The 17,998-nt window shown below is 52.1% G+C and overlaps 1 protein-coding gene across 3 annotated transcripts in view; it reads left to right on the top strand.

Annotated features, from left to right (window-relative positions):
* Snx29 (sorting nexin 29) overlaps positions 1 to 17,998 on the top strand; it is a 394,118-nt gene that overhangs the window by 262,166 nt on the left and 113,954 nt on the right. For all 3 annotated transcript variants that reach the window (XM_047532903.1, XM_047532904.1, XM_047532905.1), the window contains one exon: positions 5,609 to 5,725. In XM_047532903.1, the coding sequence (XP_047388859.1) occupies positions 5,609 to 5,725 (117 nt within the window). The remainder of the gene's footprint in view (positions 1 to 5,608; positions 5,726 to 17,998) is intronic.

Below are 17,998 nucleotides of genomic sequence, written 5' to 3'. Positions count from 1 at the left end.
CAGCAGTGGGAAGCAGGGCTGGACTTGACCTCCACGTCCTTCGTTTTTCTCTGTTCCATCTGGGTCTTCTTTCCTTAGAGAGATCCTCCATGTGACACACCCAGAAGTGACATCTGGCAGCCCCTTGGTCTGTCTTCATGTTGGGCTTTTCATTTAGAAACTGATTTCAAAAATATCTCAGCAAAAGTCCCTTTGGAGAAGACCTCTCTGGCTCCTTGGGGCTCCCAGAATCCTCACTACAGTGTCCTTTGGGCCCCAAGATCCACAGGAGGCCCTGCTTTTGAGGTTCTTGTCTACTCTGTGCTCCTTACTGGAGGGTCCCCCTGCCAGGGGAGTCTGCAAGCTGGCCTGTGACAAGCCACACTGGCTTCAGGAGGCTCAGGGCAGTGGGAGATGAAGACAGCCCTTCACTGTGAGGTCGAGGCAGGATGGAGGAGTGCCGTCACAAGTCGGGGCTTAGAAGTGTGTTCGTCTGCTGCTTACTTCCTGTGTGGCCTTGAACAAGTTGCTTACCCTTCCTGTGCCTCTGTTTCCTCAGCTGCTCATTTAGGGACAGCGACAGCTCTTACCTGGTGGGGAGTTGTGGGGGTCATGAAGCACCACGTGGAGAGAAGGTGGACCATGCTTGGTGCGGAGGGGTTGCTCCCTCAGCCGGCCCTTTTCTGCCCTGCCACCCCCACCCCCTGCCCCGGTCACCCTCACCCCTTATGTGGGGAGAGCACCTCAGTTTCAAGACTTTCCCCTTTCTTACCATGGAGGGTCTTATGACCTGATCAGGAAACGGGCACTCACCTCCCTGAGCCTGGATTTCCTCCACTCCCAGACAGTTGTATTATTTCCCTTCCTGGATTATTTGTCCCCTGAAGTGCCATGTGATGGAAAGAGCATGGACTTTGGGGCCAAAATAACTGGAGGTCTGACTTTGCTGTCTTTCATGGACTCCGTGACCCTGGGCTCCTACTCCCCCAAGCCTTACCTGCCTCCTCTGGTCAATGGGTGTGGCCAGGCATCTCCGAGAGGGTTCCACAGCTCTGGGGTCAAAGAGACTGATGGCAGCTGCAAGTTCTTGATGACTTCCAAGGCCTCCGCATCCTGGGTTGGACCTGGACACCAATCACTCTAGTTAACGTTCTTCATTTTTCTTAAAGACCAAAGTGGCATACTATAAGAAAGTAGTGTTTAGCGGGCGATGTGGCACATGCCTGTCATCTGTAACCCAGCTACTTCGGGGCTGTAGGAGTTCCTGAAGCCCACAGAGGCCTGGTATTCAGTTGGTGTTCACAAGTGTGTTCTGGCAGAGTGGAAATCGGCTGGTGCCAGGGAGCCGTCACAGATTTCCAGACCCCTCCGTCAGCCACTGTGAACTGGACTGGAAGACAGGTTTCATTAGGTGGTCGGTGGATTCTGAAGCTTCTCCATAAATGCTCTTGGAGAGTTTGAGGATGTGACCAGAAGAGCCTTGGATGCTATGGAAATGTGGGTGTAGGGAGGTGTCTTATTCTCAACCAGGAAACATTTAATTCGTTAACACAAAGAGGGTGAAGGATTATTTATTTGGGTGTGATGACATGGAACATTCTAGAATGAAAAGAAATGCCAGAGGCTTAAAAAAAAAACAATTTATAATCCTGTCATGATTTGGCAGGTAATTATGATAATCCCTGGGATTTTCACAGATTTAAAGCTTTTTCAACCACATTATTTTTGGAGATCATCTTCCCTGATACTCCAGCTGGAAGGAATTTCTCATTCTCCTTAAACTCCCAAGACATCATCTTCTAGATCGCAACTTAAATGTCACTTCTTGAAGACACTTTCCCCATCTTCTAGGCCAGAGCTACTAAATAGGTGTCACATGCAAGGCTAAGACCCTGATTGATTGGTATGGCTGCCTGGGGTCTTCTTAAAGGAGTGCTGTGATTGATTAGTGCTGTCTGCCGAAGGGTCGGTCACTAGGGACGTGGGGAACCCTGGGACAGTTAACCAGTCCCCTTTGGGTGGGCATTTAGGTAAGTTCCAGCCATTGGCCGCTGAGCTTGTGCTTTGAGCATGTGTGCAAGAAGAGAGGTGGGGTGAGTGTGGCAGGGATGGGGGACTTCGACATGTTGAGAGGTGGTGCTGAGCAGCCCTGTCCCTCAAACTTCCTAAATCTCTCCACCTTCTCTCCAGCCAGAGGATGAAATCCAAAGGGCGACTCGGCTGGCACCTTGTCACCTGGTCAGTTGTGTGATCACAGCTGTCACAGCTGAGGGCCACATCTTCCACCTGCCTTGCCCTTTGGCTCATCTGGTGCTGGGAGCTGTCAGCTGTGCTCAGCTGTGTCCACCTGGTTGTGGCTTTTAACTTGTCACTGTCATTGGTGTTGTTAAATGGCACCTTCTCCCTAATGACCTTGGAACAAAACCACTAAGAGCAGAAAGAAACCTGAATCTCGACCTGGCCCTGGGTCCTGAGCATTAACGTCCAGAACACAGCGGTGTCTGGTGGGGATGAGGGAGGATCCGCCCCTGGAGGCTGCCTGGCACCCTTGAGGACTACCAGATGGTGACTCCTGAGTGTCTTTTGGCGAGGCCTTCCCTGACACCCCTCTTCCCTCAAGTGGCTCTATCATGGTTGGCATGACCAAATGTAACAGGGTGTGAACTCTGTGGTTCCCTTGGAACCTGCCCTGGCAGATGGTTAGCAGCTCCGCAGCCTTCTTGCTTTGGGAACAGTGTTACCCACAGCCACCCAACTCCTTGGTGTGGCACATCCTGGGTTGGGGCACAATCTCGAGGGAGGGCCCTTTTCCAGCTGACCTCCAGAGACCTGCTTCTTTGCTTCCTCTACCATGTCTCCTATACCAGCACCCAGCGTGGACCCTGCCAGAGGCACCTGTGAAGTGCAGTACCTTGTTTCCTCTGCATGGTGGCCCAGTGAAGCCAGAGTGACATTTAATCCCCATTTTATAGAGGATGAGCCTCAGGCCTGTCTTGCACCAAGCACACCATCAGTAGCCAATTGGGCCCGGGGCCTGCCTTGCACCGAAGCCTGACCTTATCCTCCTCCCAACTTCCTGCCAGCCTCTGGCCCCTGCCAATAGTTTCCTCTGACTACTGGTGACTCCCTGGAGCTTTGCATGGGTATGGAACAGACGTCCCATAGGGCTGAGTGATGTCAGGGAGACACTGAGAGCAAGAGGAGGGGGTTGAAGAGAGGAGTTTGGATTTTATCCTTAGGGTGGGGGAAACGTTGAAGGTATTGAAGAGAAGGTGACAATATGAGATGTGACTTTGGAAGAACACTGCTGCTCAGGGCACCGTGGATTGGAGGTACCTGTTCTTTCCGTGTCCCATTCTCTGCATTTCTCTATGGCCCTTGTGAATAAGATGATCACATGAGATCTGTGTGCCTGCAAGCCTGATAAAAGTTGCAGGCGGCAGTGGTTTTGCAGCCTACTTTTATTTTTCTGGTACTGGGAAATATTTGTGATCTCAGTTCCTTTCTGAGGCTTCTCTAAGTCTTGAATTTGTTTTGTGTTGTGCTAGAGTTTGGAAATTATCGAAGAACGGTGAACTCATGGTTTATGTAAGAGGAAGCCTGTTTATTCCAGTGACTGACTGTAGGAATATGCAGTAGAAAAGCTCAGTTTCAGAGGTTAGCTTAACAGCATCATGATGAAATTATTTCATCAGGCTTCATCTTCTCAATTGCATTGGGTCCCTCCCCCATTTCCCAGTGAAATGGAAGCTTTAATGTGGTCAAGTTCCTCTTCTGGCTGCAGAAGGAACCTGGGTTTTGAATCTCATGACAAACCCTCCTGAACCTGAAATTTTCGATGTTTTATGCATTGATGGGAAGCCAGGGCCGCTCTATGTTCCCACTGCAAAGCAGAGCAAAGGCAAGAATACAAAACTGTTTTTTGCTTTTGGAATGACAGTGGCCTTTATTTAAGCTGGAACTTTGTGGGGCACATTAGCAGGTATTTAATGTGCTCCTGGCAGCTGTGAATTTCCTGCTTGCTGAGTGGTAAGTGGATTCGCAGCCTGAGGAAGCTCGCGGAGGTTTTATGTGACTTTTGTGTGAGGATTCGCACAGACATTATTAGAGATACTGTATTTGTTTGTTAAAGGCCAAAAGAGGATCGACCTAAGCTTTTCATATACAAAAGGAGTCAGGCAACCGGGAAGTATTAATTTTGGATCTTTACAAAGAAAGCTGGTGAGAAGGCTCCGTGACTTAGTGTCCTTGGCTGCTTGTGCGCTTCTTGCACTATCGGTCGGCCATTTCACTTGACGTTTCACATGGTTTGGGGGCACCCTGGGGACAAGAAGTGGGTTGGAATTGACAAAAGCAGTCCAGTGAGAGGAGCCGGATGCATCTCATGCTGATCACACAGGGGTTCCTTTTGTTTCAGGTGAAGAATATCAACCTTTAAGGAGTTTAATTCCTTAAAGAGTTTCAGTCTGTCTCGCTGATAACCAAGAGCGTGCTCACTGCTGGGAATCCAAAGGAAGGGAAGTGGAACAATGGGAGGGAAGCGCCTGGGCCAGGCCGGTGCCTCTTGTCCTCGGTGAGACCCAGCTTAGTGGCCCCCTTTTGTCGGCCCACAGAGTTGCTTCTGTGTCCCTTCCTCATTCCGACAGTGTTTTTATCTCCCGTGACCTTTTCCAAGAGGCCAGCATCACCGCAGTGACGCCTGTGCTGCATCCAGGGCTTGAGCTCCTGGGCGGGCCGGGGCCGGGGTCTGCCTGACCTCGTGTTCCCCGGGCTTCCCTCTCAGGTGCTTGTCGGAGTCTTCTTGCAGGTTTCTGGGGCAGCATGCAGGATGACATCTCATGTTCTATGGCGTTTAAAGAAACTGTAGCTGAGTAGCTGTACGTTGGTCATGGGCCACCCTATAGCCACCTCCATTTTATTTATTCAAGATCCACCCAAATAAATTGGACTGCATCGTTGAGTTTGGAGAAGCTACTCACCCCGGGCCCGAATGGCGCGTGGAGGCACCGTGTGGCAGGATCTTAGGGCACAGCCAGGGCTCTCGCCTGCCCCTTGTTGACTGCACGTTCTTGAACCAGCTCCTTAGACTCCTGATATGCAGGTTCTCCTGCTGTAAGGCGGGAGCACCGTCCCTGCCTCCCAGAGCTCCTGTGACAAAGCCAGGACGTGCATGTGCTGGGGCGTATCCTGCATGCAGTGACGGGGACGTCGTTGTGCCCTGGCTGCTGTGTCTGTCGCCATAGTTGGCACCGTCCTGGAGAAGACTCTAGCTCTGCGTTCCTGGTGTCAGAACAGTGCTGTCACTCTCATTGTGCTGTTAGCAGGGAAATTCTTGACACACGATACAGCTTAGGGGGAAAACACCTTTGCTAGAAAAAGAGTTAAAAACTTGAGCCTGAGTTCCAAGATCTCAGCAGACCATGAACTATGGACTGGCACCTCCAAAGTGTTTCAAGCAAGTCAAACCACATTCCACTTATGGGCAGATTTACCTGCTCATAGGTAAGCGCGCCTCGTCTCCAGCCCTGGCACTGCTGACCCGCAGTGGGAATGAGGGTGCGGAGCAGGAGGGACAGGTCATGGGGAAGGTCTGCTCTGGGTGTTAAGGTGCGGTGCTTGTCTCTTCCAGGTGGCAGAGATGCATGGGGAGCTGATCGAGTTCAACGAGCGACTGCACAGGGCCTTGGTGGCCAAGGAAGCCCTGGTGTCCCAGATGAGGCAGGAGCTCATCGACCTGCGGGGCCCGGTGAGTGCTCCCAGCTGGCAGGCCAGCCCTGCCGCCTGCCCTCCTCCCGTCTCCCTGGCCTCCGCTGCCCACAGCCCCACTTGTGTTGGTGTGTCCACTTCCGGGGCCGTCCAGGCTGTGGGAGAGCACGGGCACTCCAGGAACGGCCTCCGCGTCCCCCCCGGCCAGCGTGTCCGTGTGACCTCTGCACACGGCTCCTCTGTGGGCAGAAGGGGCATGAGTGGCGCGGCCCCACGTGTACAGCCACGCTCTGCGTTCTCTGTTCTGAGGGCGGCTCGAGCCTCGCCCTCCCTGTCCCTACCTCGCTACACAAATTTCCACCAGCAGCCCGGGCTTGCGTCCTCACGGTACCGCATGCTGCTTTTCCGTTTTTAATTCGGTGTCCTGGTTTGAGGAGCACAGTCCACCATCGGGCATGCGCATTTCCCAGCCCAGCACTGCTGCTGTCCTGAGCCACGTGGCTCCTCCTCATGGGGGCTGCCTCCTGCACTGGGGGTCTCCGGCTTCCACGCCCCAGAAGAGGGACAACCACAGACGGCTTCTGACGTTGTCAGTGTCCCCTGGGGGCACAGGTTGTTCCCTGTATCTTACGATTGCGGCCTGATGCCGTGAGCCTTCCAGCCCTGGTCCTCAGGTGCCCACAGGCTGCAGCTTCTTCATTTAAACGCTTGAGGACTGTGTGAAGTGGCTGGAGGCAGAGGCCCACAGGGAGCAGGGGACTGGATGCCTGTACACGTCCATCGGTGGTGCTGTGCTCGGTCAGGGCCAGGCTCCTTTCAAGCTTCCTGTTTGTTTCCTTCTCGGTACCTGAATTAAACCCTGGGCATTATTTAATCTGTAGACTACACTACATGTGTCTAAAAGTTAGAAAACTTAAATGCACTCTCATTACGGCCCCCAATTACCAATTCCTGTTTATCATCAAATGTTAGTGTTCAAATTTCCATCATTTTATAATCTTTTTTATTCAGGATCCATATGAGGGTCACATGTTGTAATTGGCTAGTACATCCCTTACATGTCTTCCTCTTTCATCATTTAAAAAAATACTGTGAAATATATAAAACATAACATGCACCATCCTGACAATTTCTTAAAAATACTTTTTAGTTGTCAGTGGATTTTTATTTATTTATATGTAGTGCTGAGAATCAAACCCAGTTTCTCACACATGTGAAGCCAGCGCTCTACCCCTGAGCCCCAGCCCCAGCCCCATCCTGACCATTTTTAAGTGTGTAATTCAGTCCATCCATGTGTTAGGCGGTGACCACCTGTTTTCCAGCTGAAACTGTCGCCATTAAATATTGACTCCTTTCTCCTCCCCAAGCTGGGGAACCTATCATTCTACCTTCTGTCTGTGTTCAACTGCACCCTCGTGTTTCTTTTAGTGTCTTCTCCTCCTCCCCCTCCTTTCCTCCTCCCCCCCTCCTCCCCCTCCTCTCCTCCTCCCCCCTCGCTTTCCCCCCTCTCCCCCTCCCCCCTCCCCTTCTTCCCCCTCCTCCCCCTTCTTCCTCCCCCCCTCCTCTCCCCCCCCCCCGGCTCCCCTCAACCTGCTCACTGAAGACCCTGGGTCGTTTGCCTCACAGCTTTCACCCCTGAACCTCCCTGCTGCGTCTCTGGTGTCATTCGCTTATGCTCCTTCCTGTGTTTCCTTAGGTTGGCCCTTGAACTGGAGGCTGGATTCAGGTTTAAGTTTGCTGGTGACATAGCTCCATGCTGGGGTGGAGTTTTATGTGAGGAGAGGTGTGAGGTCTGCCGTCCCTCTCTTTGTGACATTAGCAGCCATTTGTCGTCACTTCCCAGGTGCATCTTACACCTGTTTCTGTAAGTGGCGAGGTGTGGAGTTGCTAAGTTTGGCATCTTGGACTTTTTTGAGTTCTACCATCTTGTAAGGTAGACGCACCCACCCGTGATCCTCCAGGCCATGCTAGACCTCTGCCAATGCTTCCACACCCACCAGCGCTCGTGTGTGAGAGTGTCTCAGCTGTTTCTTGGCCCCAGGGACATTGGCCACCCTTTCATCGGCTGCTTTCCGTTTTGGTTTCCACTCTTATGACTGGTTTTTCATAGCTTTGCCCATTTTTCTCTTGGATTACTTGCTTCCTTACTGACTCCTAGCAGTTCTTTTCGTACATTTTCCCGTTACACATTTTGTAAACATCCCCTCAGCCTGTGGCTTGATTATTCACTTTCAGTCATGGTGAGAATTTCTAACACACATGAACTCGAGGAGACGGACCTGAGGAACTCACGTGCCCTTCTGCAGCTTCTGCAGTGTGGACTCAGGGCCGTTCTCATTCCTGCGCACTCAGCCCGCCCGCTCGGGTCAGGTGCATAGCCTTTCATATTCTTTGATTTACAGATATTTCAGTCTGCCAGTGATCTCCTAATACGATAAATATCCAAGCAGTGTTCAGTAGTCTGCATTCGGACTGTGGTCGTAGCCCAGAGGCAGAGCGCTTGCCCAGCATCTGTGAGGCACTGGGTTGGAGCCCGAGCATCATGTAAAAATAAATAAATTAAAGGCATTGTGTCTGCAACCTAAAATAGTCAGTCTCCAGTTTTCTCAGAAATTTAGGTTTGTTTGCACTAGTCAGGATCCTAATAAAGTTCACATGCTGTGACTGGGTGACGTGCCTCCAAAGTCTCTTGAAATCTCGTGCTCCTGCCCCCGTTCTGCCCACCTTCGGTGTTGAGGCTTGGGCCTCTCACCCTCTGGGTCCCGCAGGGCTCGCTGCCTCCGCCCGCTGGTGCTCACAGCATTCCTCTGTCCCTCGCTCCGCAGCCTGTGAGTGTCAGGTGTGGGTTCTGGCTGTGCAGCTTCGTGGGTGGAGCGCTGGCCTGGGGAAGCCTTGGAGCCGCCTGTTCTGCAGGGCCAGCCTGTGAGTGACCCCTGCCCGTTGGCTGCAGCTCAGCAGACACCCCTGACGGTGCGCGCTGCTTAGTTCCTGGCCGTTCCCAGACCTTGCAGGTGTCTTCGTGGACTTCACTGAGGGAGTTCTGGGTTTACCTGGGGGGAGCACATTTGGGACGTGCCCCCCTTTGAGGGAGTGACACCCCTGTTCGCAGCTTCTCTGAGGTTCTGAGAGGCGCCAGTCGGAGTGAGTGTGCACGAGCTGGGTTCAGCTCAGATCCGAGGTCCGTCTTCCCTCTCCGTGCTGCACCTAGGCCAGGGAACTGTGGGAGCAGGGGTGAGGAGGGTCCCTGCGTTAGCCTTCGTCCTTCCCAGGGTATCTCTGCGGAGGCTTCCACCCAGGTCCACATTGAAGACTTGGGCAGTGTCTCACTTGGCGCTGCCTTTCAACGTGTCTGCAGCCCTGTCGCTGAGAACGTGCAGTGGGGTCGTGGGGTTCAGGAGTCCTGGTGGGGCAGGCTCGGGGGCATGTCTCTACCAGTGCCGAGTGTTCCAGCCCCCCCAAGGTAGGCCTTGTGGGCAAGGCCCTGTGGGTAGGCGGGAATCAGGCAGTGACTCCGTTCCGCAGCGTGGGCCACTGGACCTGTGGTCTCGCTTACGCTGAGAGCACGTCGATGACTATGCACCATGTGTGCATCTTCAGAGAGCCACTTGGGGTGCCCCCTTCTCAGTGTGAACAACAGCAAGCAACTGCTGATGTTTACTGGGTAACTGCTGTCGGCCAAAAATTTGACTACATACTTTTAAGCAGTGGGGCTATATTCAACCCTCATCCACCCTATAAGTAATTATTTATGATTCCCATTTAGCAGAAGAAGAAACTGAGGCTCAGAAATAAGGTGACTCACCCAGCATTCCACAGTGAGAAGTGGCAGATCTGGGTCTGACTTAAGAGATTAGATTTTATTTTTTTTAACAGTTGAGAAAGTATCAAATTTTTGGACTCTTGACAAATCTTATTTTACACAGGCTAAAAACGTCAACTAGTTAAAAAAGGTTTTCAGTGAAAAATAAACCTCTTCACCCTGGCCCCTGATTTTTCTACCCAGAGGCGAGAAGTGTTAGGAGGCCTGGGTTTATCTGTGCAGAGGTGAGCAGCCTGAGTCGGTCTGCACTCAGCCTCCTCGCCTCCAGCCTGCTGAGTCCATTGTTCTTTCTGTTACTTTTTCCTCATTTAGCAAGTACTTGGGAGATCTCTTTGTCTCACTTATGTGCAGACCTCATTCTCTGATGCTCCTGTGGATTCCCCCTTCTCCCTTTGCAGCAGGGCTGGACTGGCAGCCCCGGGAGTGCTGCATGGAGGCTGGAAGGTTCTCGGTGGGCTTGGGGCTCAGGTCTTCTGGGCCAAGGCCCAGCTCTTGCCCTGCAGGATCTTGGCATTGGGAGGGGCTGTCACAACACCCAGTTCCCTCCACCTGCTGCAGCACAGTCCTTTCCAGAGGCCACAGTTTAACAGGTTCCAACAGTGTGTCAGGCATACACCAAAGGTGCTGTCCTCTTACGGATGTGGCCTTGTGACACCCCAGGGCTCAGCCCCACGACACCTCCTCCCGCGCCCCTTGTGGTGCTGGGCCTTCCCTTTCTTGCTCCCTCTGCCTGGGACGCCACTCTGGGCCTAGGGGACCCCCCACCACCCCAATCTACTCAGGCATCCTCAGGAAACCTCCCCGATGCCCCGGCAAGGTGAGCTCTCCACACTGGGCGTGTTGACGCGGGTCCCTCCCTTCCCGTCGGGGTGAACTTCACGTTGCTCCATCACCGGTCACGCCAGGCTTCATTCTGCTTCCTCAGATCCCAGTGGTCCACGTGGTAGGCGCTCAGCATTTGTGGTCGCCTCTTGGAGTGGACGGTCAGGAGGTGTCTAGGTTTCCCTGTGCTCCCCTGCTTCAGCCTGAACCAGGCCCAGGACAGCCACTCGCGCAGGGGTGCCTCTGGTTGTCACTCCCTTCCCTGCAGGCAGGCTGTGACAGCCAGAGGCAGGAAGATTGAGATGGTCATTGAGGACCTGGAGGCTGTTGGGAAGAGCCGGCCATTTCCATGGCTCCCCAGGGACACCCTTGGCCTTGTCATTATTGCCTCAGGCCTGCCCTGGCCCTCTCCCCAGAGTCAAGAGCCAGGGTAGAAGGAAGGAGGCCATTTCCAGCCCAGTGTGAGTTCCCGAGGCTTCTCTTCTCTGCCTTGTCAGAGGTGTGTTGGGATCACCGCTCTCCTCCTTCCCTTTCCAGTCGGCCTGCCTCTCTGGCGGGGTGACTAGACTCCCCCCAGGCACCAAAGGATTCCAGGGACTCGAGGGTCAAGCCTATGTTCTTATTTGGAAACCTCAGTTTCCTCTTCTGTCAAGTGGGCATGAACCTGACCCCAGCCACATAGGCGGTTCCACGGGATACTGCCAGTGAGTCAGGTATAGACCGGTGACGAGGGCCCACCCCATTTTCATCGCTGAACCCCTGTGCATGGTCCTGTGCCTGGTGAGTAGTAGGTGCTCAATTAATATCTCTTGATGACTTCATTTTCATAGAGCAGAAGTTGACTGCATAGGCCCAACGATAATTAAGAACAGGGTGGAGCAGGGACAGTTTCCTCTTTCAGCGTCATATACTGTAAGCTCGGTTATTTTAAGAAGGAATCTGGGATTAAGGGTTGATTTTTTTTTTTTTTTTTCCTTTTTTTTTTTTGAATATAGGTATTTTTAGGACTCTGTTCTCATTATTTTTTCCCCTCTGGTATAAGATGTGAATGAATGCTGCAGTTTTTTTTTAAACCTTGTAGCAGGATTTGATTACACTCTGGGAGAACAGCTTCTAGTTTGAATAATAAATGGAGACAGGGAACGAGAACCTTGTAGAGACTGCAAGTCGTAGAGGTCAATTAAAGTCACAGTGGTGGAAGGCAGAGGCGAAGCAGCTCATTAAACCCAGGCTCTCCCCAGGGGAAGCACATGGCTTCCCTGTGTCGGGGGAGGCTGGCTTCCTTTTCTGTCTGCCCACTCAGGGGAGTGTTCTTTTTCCTGTCCCATTTCTGATCACCTCCACTGAAGCAGAAGAGCGACCTGGCCAGGTGTGGTGGCACACACCTGTAACCCCAGGGGCTTGGGAGGCTGAGGCAGGAGGATGGCAAGTTCAAAGCCAGCCTCGCTGACTTAGCAAGACCCTGGCTCAAAATAATAAATAATAAAAAGGGCTGTGGGTGTGTCTGTGTGGTTAAGCACCCCTGGAGTACAATCCCTGGTACAAAAGAAAAATAAAAGGACCCAGTGTGGCACGGCTCCAGGTCTGTGGGGTATCTGCCCCGACTCGCAACCTGGGTGCAGCTGGCTGGTCCCTCACTCTTCCTCACCTGCTCCCCACCCTTTGCTGCGTGGATGGTGTTGGTGTGCATTTTTATCCTCTCGCCTGAACAGCCCCGGGTCATTGACTGGGTAGGTTGGTTTTCGATTTTTTTTGGAGTGGTCTCATGACTCCACAGGCTTGGGCTTCAGGGTAGCACAGAATGGAGCCCAGGGCTCCCAGGCCGCGCCCCAGGCTGCTCACCCATGCCCAGCTGCTCCTCTCCCGTCCAGGGAAAGCTGGGGGCCTGCCAGGCCCCAGGCAGGACCCTGTGGATCTCTGGGAGAGCTCCCCAAGGCGCCTGTCCCTCCTGCTCACACGTACCTCTGAGTTCTTGTTAGTCAGTCATGTGGGTCATTTGTCTTGATATTGAAAGGGTTCTTTGGAAACTTGAATCTGGAGACAGCTATTCTCTGAAAGCAGAAGAGCGATTCAGAGGGTGGCACGCTTGGTCCCTGCTGGGGGAGGGGCCTAGGGTGGGATGTGCTCAAAACGTGGATTAAAGGCAGATCGAGGCGTCTGCTCATTTCCTTAGCCTATTTATTGATTGGGTTCTTTGTATTTTTGGTGTAAGTTCTTCATAGATTCTGGAGATCAGTGCTCTATCTGAAGTGTGTGTTGTGGCAAAGATTTTCTCCCACTCTGTAGGCTCTGTCTTCACATTGTTGTTTGTTTCCTTTGCTAAGAAAGTTTTTTAGTTTGAATCCATCACATTTATTGATTTCTGTTTTTATTTCTTGTGCTTCGGGAGTCATGTTAAGGAAGTTTGGTCCTAAGCCGACATGATGAAGATCTGGGCCTACTTTTTCTCCTATTTGGTGCAGGGTCTCGGGTCTGATTCCAAGGTCCTTGATCCATTGTGAGTTGAGTTTTGTGCAGGGTGAGAGATAGGGGTTTAGTTTCATTCTGCTGCATATGGATTGCCAGTTTTCCCAGCACCATTTGTTGAAGAGGCACTCTTTTCTCCATTGTATGTTTTTGTCACCTTTGTCTAGTATGAGATAACTGTATTTGTGTGGGTGTGTCTCTGTGTCCTCTGCTCTGTACCATTGGTCTGCCTGTCTATTTTGGTGCAATGTCATGCCGTTTTTGTTACTGTTGCTCTGTAGTGTAGTTGAAGGTCTGGTATTGTCATACCCCTGCTTCTCTCTTCCTACTAAGGATTGCTTTGGCTATTCTGGGTCTCTTATTCTTCCAAATGAATCACAGCTACATCGATGTTTATAGCAGCTCAATTCACAATAACTAGATTGTGGAACCAACCTAGATGCCCTGCAATAGATGAATGGATAAAGAAACTGTGGTATATGTACACAATGGAATATTACTCAACCATAAAGAAGAATAAAATTCGGCATTAGCAGATAAATGGGTGGAGTTGGAGAATATCATGCTAAATGAAATAAGCCAATCCCCAAAAAACAAAGGCCAAATAATGTTTCTGATAAGTGGATGATGATACTTAATGGGGAGGGATGCAATAATGGAGGAAGGATGGATTGTATAGAGGGAAATGAAGGGTGGGGTGGGGTGGGAGGAAGGATAGATAATAGAATGAGACAAACATCATTACCCTATGTACATGTATGATACACAAATGGAGCGACTCTACTTCGTGTACAACCAGAAAAATGAAGATTGTACCTCACTATGTACAGTGAATCTGTAAGATCAGATGGAGGTAACCGAAGGACAGATAGGCCAGATGTAATTAGAAAAGAACTTTAATGGCACAGCTTGTGGGCGAGGCTCACTGGTCCTCCAGGGTGAGGGCTGGGGAAGTCGCGCTGCAGCCCCGGCTGGATGGCCCTTTTGTAGTCCGGGGTGGGCAGGGGAAACTTGAGGACCTGTGTCCTCCTGGGATTGGCTGGGGACTCTGCTGACCATCGGGTGATTGCGAGGTGCCATGGGGTTTGTCTGTCAGTGCCTGATTTTCCGTCGTGCGCGGGCTGCGTTGTTCCTGGTGGGTGTGGGGGCTGCCTGTGCCCTGCCCCCATCCAGCCACCTCAGACTGCCCTGACAGAATCAAAGTAATACAAATAAATAGAAAGATAAATCATTTTTAAAAAGGTAGAGCCATAGGCTTTCCTGCAGGACCTCCCAGAGAGGTTATGCACGAGGTGCCTTGTGCCCAATGCAGCAGCATTTCCCAAATTATTTGCCCAAGGAATGTCTTCTAAGATGTCCATGGAACTGTGTTCTCGGGAATGCATTTGGAAAAGCTGGGCACAGTTAAATGTCAAGTTATCGACATGCCTGCTAGCAGGGTGCTCAGCAAAGCTTGCTGTATCTTGTGGGCCTGTCCTGGCTCTGAATCTGCAGGGCCAGGAGGAGAGGAGGTGACCTAGAATGGCCTTGGGGTACACTGGCCTACCCATAGTCCACTGGGGGTGAGCAGCCACCAGGTATCCATCCTGGATCTGAATGCCCTCTCCTCTCCTCCTCAGGTGCCTGGGCCTTGACCTAACAGCACTGGACTCCCCAGGCCCTTTCAGCCTCTTGACATTGGTTCCCGTGAGCAGCTTTTACTGGCTTTCTGTGATACTCTCCTTTTTCTGTTTTTCTTTCGTCCATATCTAGTTCTTTTATTCCTTTCTGTCTGCCTCTATCTTATCCTTTGTTTTTCTCTCTCTGCTACTTTCCTTCTTTGTCTTATTTCTGTTCCTCCCTCTCACTTCCTGCTGATGTCCACCTCTTTGCCTCTGTTTTCCCCCATGCCTGGGCCTCCTCTGTCCCCGCCTCCTGCTCCATCATCTCTCGTTTAACAAACACTTCCATTGCTGTGCAGCACGGCAGTTATTGCTGTTCACTGCAGGCACCCCAAAAACCTGCACATCTTCCCTTATCCTTTTGATGGTCCAAGACCTTCATGCTTTTGAGCGGAATTCAGTGAAGCAGGGTGTGTAGGATCAGCTTCCGGGAACCCCCTTGTGGGCTCCTACCCCTGCCCTCCCTGCGAGGGGCTGGCCTGTGTCTGGGGCACAGCTGTGCAGCGTTTTGTGTTGACTGTTGTGTCTCCCTGCGGACTGAAGCCTTCCCTGAGGCAGGGACCGTTTCAGGTCCCTCCTTAGAGCCTGGCGCGTACACTGTGTGGACCCGACCTGCGCCTGCAGTATCCGTGGTAACCCTGCTGACCTGCGTTTGGATTATCCAGAAAGACACCCTCCCATCCTGCTGGGCAAGAGGCTCTGTTAGTGCTTCTGTGAGCAGCCTGGCGTGTCCACAGGACGCTTCCCTCCTGTAGGAATGCCTGGCTGGTGGGAGAGAAAGACGAGTCATTTAAGACTCGGGTGAGAGAAATGGAAAAACCCCATCGCAAGTTTTGTAATAAGGTTCACTTCCGAATAAAATGCTTTAAAGCCTTCAGAGGGAGCGATCTCATTTGAGGGCTGATGCTATTTAAATATGGAAGCTTAATAGGAAATATATTTTTCAGTTGGGTGGCACTTGCCGGAATGTCTAATGATCAAGTACCAAATTGTCTGTGGTCCCATGGCAGCTCTAAACATGGCGTTCCAAATTTTAAGAGGCTTCTTAATTCAGCACTTGGACATCCAGGTTTTATTCGTCTACCGTGTTGGAAGAGATTATTTTGAAAAGTGCCATTTAAGAGAAGCTGCTAAAAATATATCTCACATAGAGGCTTAACTCAGAAATTAGTTTCTGACACAGAATGATCGGGAAAGATGCTTACAGAACCCACTTTAAACCTCTCGGTACCAGGGGATGAAAGCCCCCCTTCAGGCCCAGCTGTTTTTCTGTCAAGGGGCAGAGACCCCAAGTGGTCAGTCGCATACCTTTGATACCAGTGGACTCCGGGGCTGCTGAATGTCGGGCCTCCGTGCTGAGGGCCCCTGGGTTCTGCTTGTTCCCACGGTCCTTGCTCCCGTGGAGCCCCCAGGGGCCGGGGTGGGTTGAGGCAGGCAGAGCCTGGCTGAAGGCTTAAGAGTGGAGCTTTGAAAATCCCCTCCTTGAAGAGCAGACAGGACGCACTGGCAGACGGAGCCATCAGGTCCGCGAGCTCAGCACGCAGGCGACGTCAGCCAGGAGTGGGGGGAGCTGTGCTGTCCCGCCTGTGCCCCCTGTCGCTCACTCCTGTCTCCTCGACTGCTTTATGTGCAGCAGGCATGGAAGATCGGGCCTCTGCCCTTGAGGAGGCCAACATCCAGGACACGTTTGTGCAACACCATCTCTGTTTTGACGGTGTTGGGGTTTGGGGGGTGGAGACAGTCCAGAGAGACGATTCTGAGATCGTCCCTGCCACTGCTTCTGAGCAGATACGCCGGCATTCTGAGGCCACTGCGCCTGACATTTCACCTCGCCTCTGTGCTCCAGAGGAGGGGTTTGTGCTGGGCTTGAGTTGACTGCTCACGGCCCACGCAGCTGGAGGAATGATGGGCGGCGGCGGCCAAGATGCCTTAGCTGTTCCTGAAATGTGCTCAGTCCTCATCCTCTGGATTCCCCCGACCCAGCTGCACAGATTCAGAGTAACTACAGCCCTGAGAGCGTGGCCCAGGCTGCTGGTGGCACAAGCAAGGCCTGCTGATTGATCTGACACGTTGCCTCTGGCCTTGCTCCATGGAGGTTGCTCCCAGCCTCATCCCGCCTTGCCACTCAGGGCCATTCAAGCCCCTGGCTGCTGTGCCCCCAGCGGTAGGTTACTCAGAACTGGTGATTAAGTTGGGGGAGGGCCCGTGCCACATGAGACCCCTGCTGGGCTTGGTGGCCCTTCCTCCATGTGGTCGCAGTGTGGCGCTGCCCTGGGCCATTTCATTTTTGTCATTCCCAAAATATGGACCCGTCTGGCCCCTTCTGCTCTATCTCCCCCACACCCTCAGAGTTTCCTGACTAAGGCACATTCATCCAAATCCCAGTTTAATTTTTTCTCTTTCTTCTAAACTAACACACAGTATTTCCAAGGATACCTACTAAGCGCAGGACTGCACACGCACAGACCCTCTAACTAGACATGTGGCGTGTACTTCCTCCTGGGTTCAACACCCACCCGTCTCCAGAAAAGAGTGTGGCTGTCTTTATCATGCTCTTATCATAGTCACGCCTCCCTCACCAGCTGCGTGCCACTTCTTAATCTTCCTATTTAAAGGAACTTTTTCCTGAAAAATTAACGCCCTTCTCAACTTCCTTCTCTCAGGAACCCTCGTTCTTTAGACTGGCTGGGTTGGGAGTGAGCAGCTTCAGGGCATCTCGCAGTTGGTTCGAGAGGCCTGATCCTGTCCTTGCAGCGAATGTGCAGAGTCTCCTAGTCAGTGTTGCCTTTGTGGTTGGTGACGTTCAAGTCCCTGGGCAGTGGTTCCGTGGGATCCAGAGCAGATTGTGCCGAGAGTCATTGCTTTCTCTTTTCTTGGACATGAGCCGAGTACACGTTCCCCTGGGAGCAGATGTGCCATGGGAAGCGGATCCCTGACTTAGTGGCATAAATTCCACCCACTGATTCCCCACCTGTTCTGGAGATGACCTCTTCCTGACGGGGTGGGGTGTGTCCCCTTGCTACTGCCCATCTGCCTGTATGTGAGCTGCAAGCCGATTTGCCCAGGAAGCCGCAGAGCTGCTGCTCTGGTTTCCTTGTTTACACCAAAGCAAGGGGCCCTGGGTTCAGACGTGACCAATGTCGCCAGCCAGGTGTTTTGAGGTCTGATGTGGCCAGGGGTTCTGATGAAGTTGAAAATACCTTAGACCCTGCCCCCCTGAGAAGTTTTTCTTTTCTGGGAACATGCTCACCTTTTTTCTTCTTCCTTTCTCCTTCTCCTCCTCTTCCTCCTCCTTTCAGGAACGTCATTGCTTTTGCCAACAAGGGTTGCATGTCCTCAGCTGCAAGTTCTGCCTCTCCCAGTAGAATTAAGCGTGCAGCCACCTGTTGACCCAGTCACTCTATATGGTGCAGAAACATTGTTGTTTCTTTTTTAAAAATGTTTTTGTAGTTGTAGGTGGACAGCATGCCTTTACTTATTTTTATGTGGCGCTAAGGATCAATCCCAGTGCCTCACATGTGCTAGGCAAGCGCTCTGCCACTGA

The sequence above is a fragment of the Sciurus carolinensis genome, chromosome 18 (genome assembly GCF_902686445.1).
Source record: "Sciurus carolinensis chromosome 18, mSciCar1.2, whole genome shotgun sequence".
NCBI lineage: Eukaryota > Metazoa > Chordata > Mammalia > Rodentia > Sciuridae > Sciurus > Sciurus carolinensis.
Note: the sequence above shows the minus strand (reverse complement) of the source record. Positions and strands in the feature narration are given on the sequence as shown.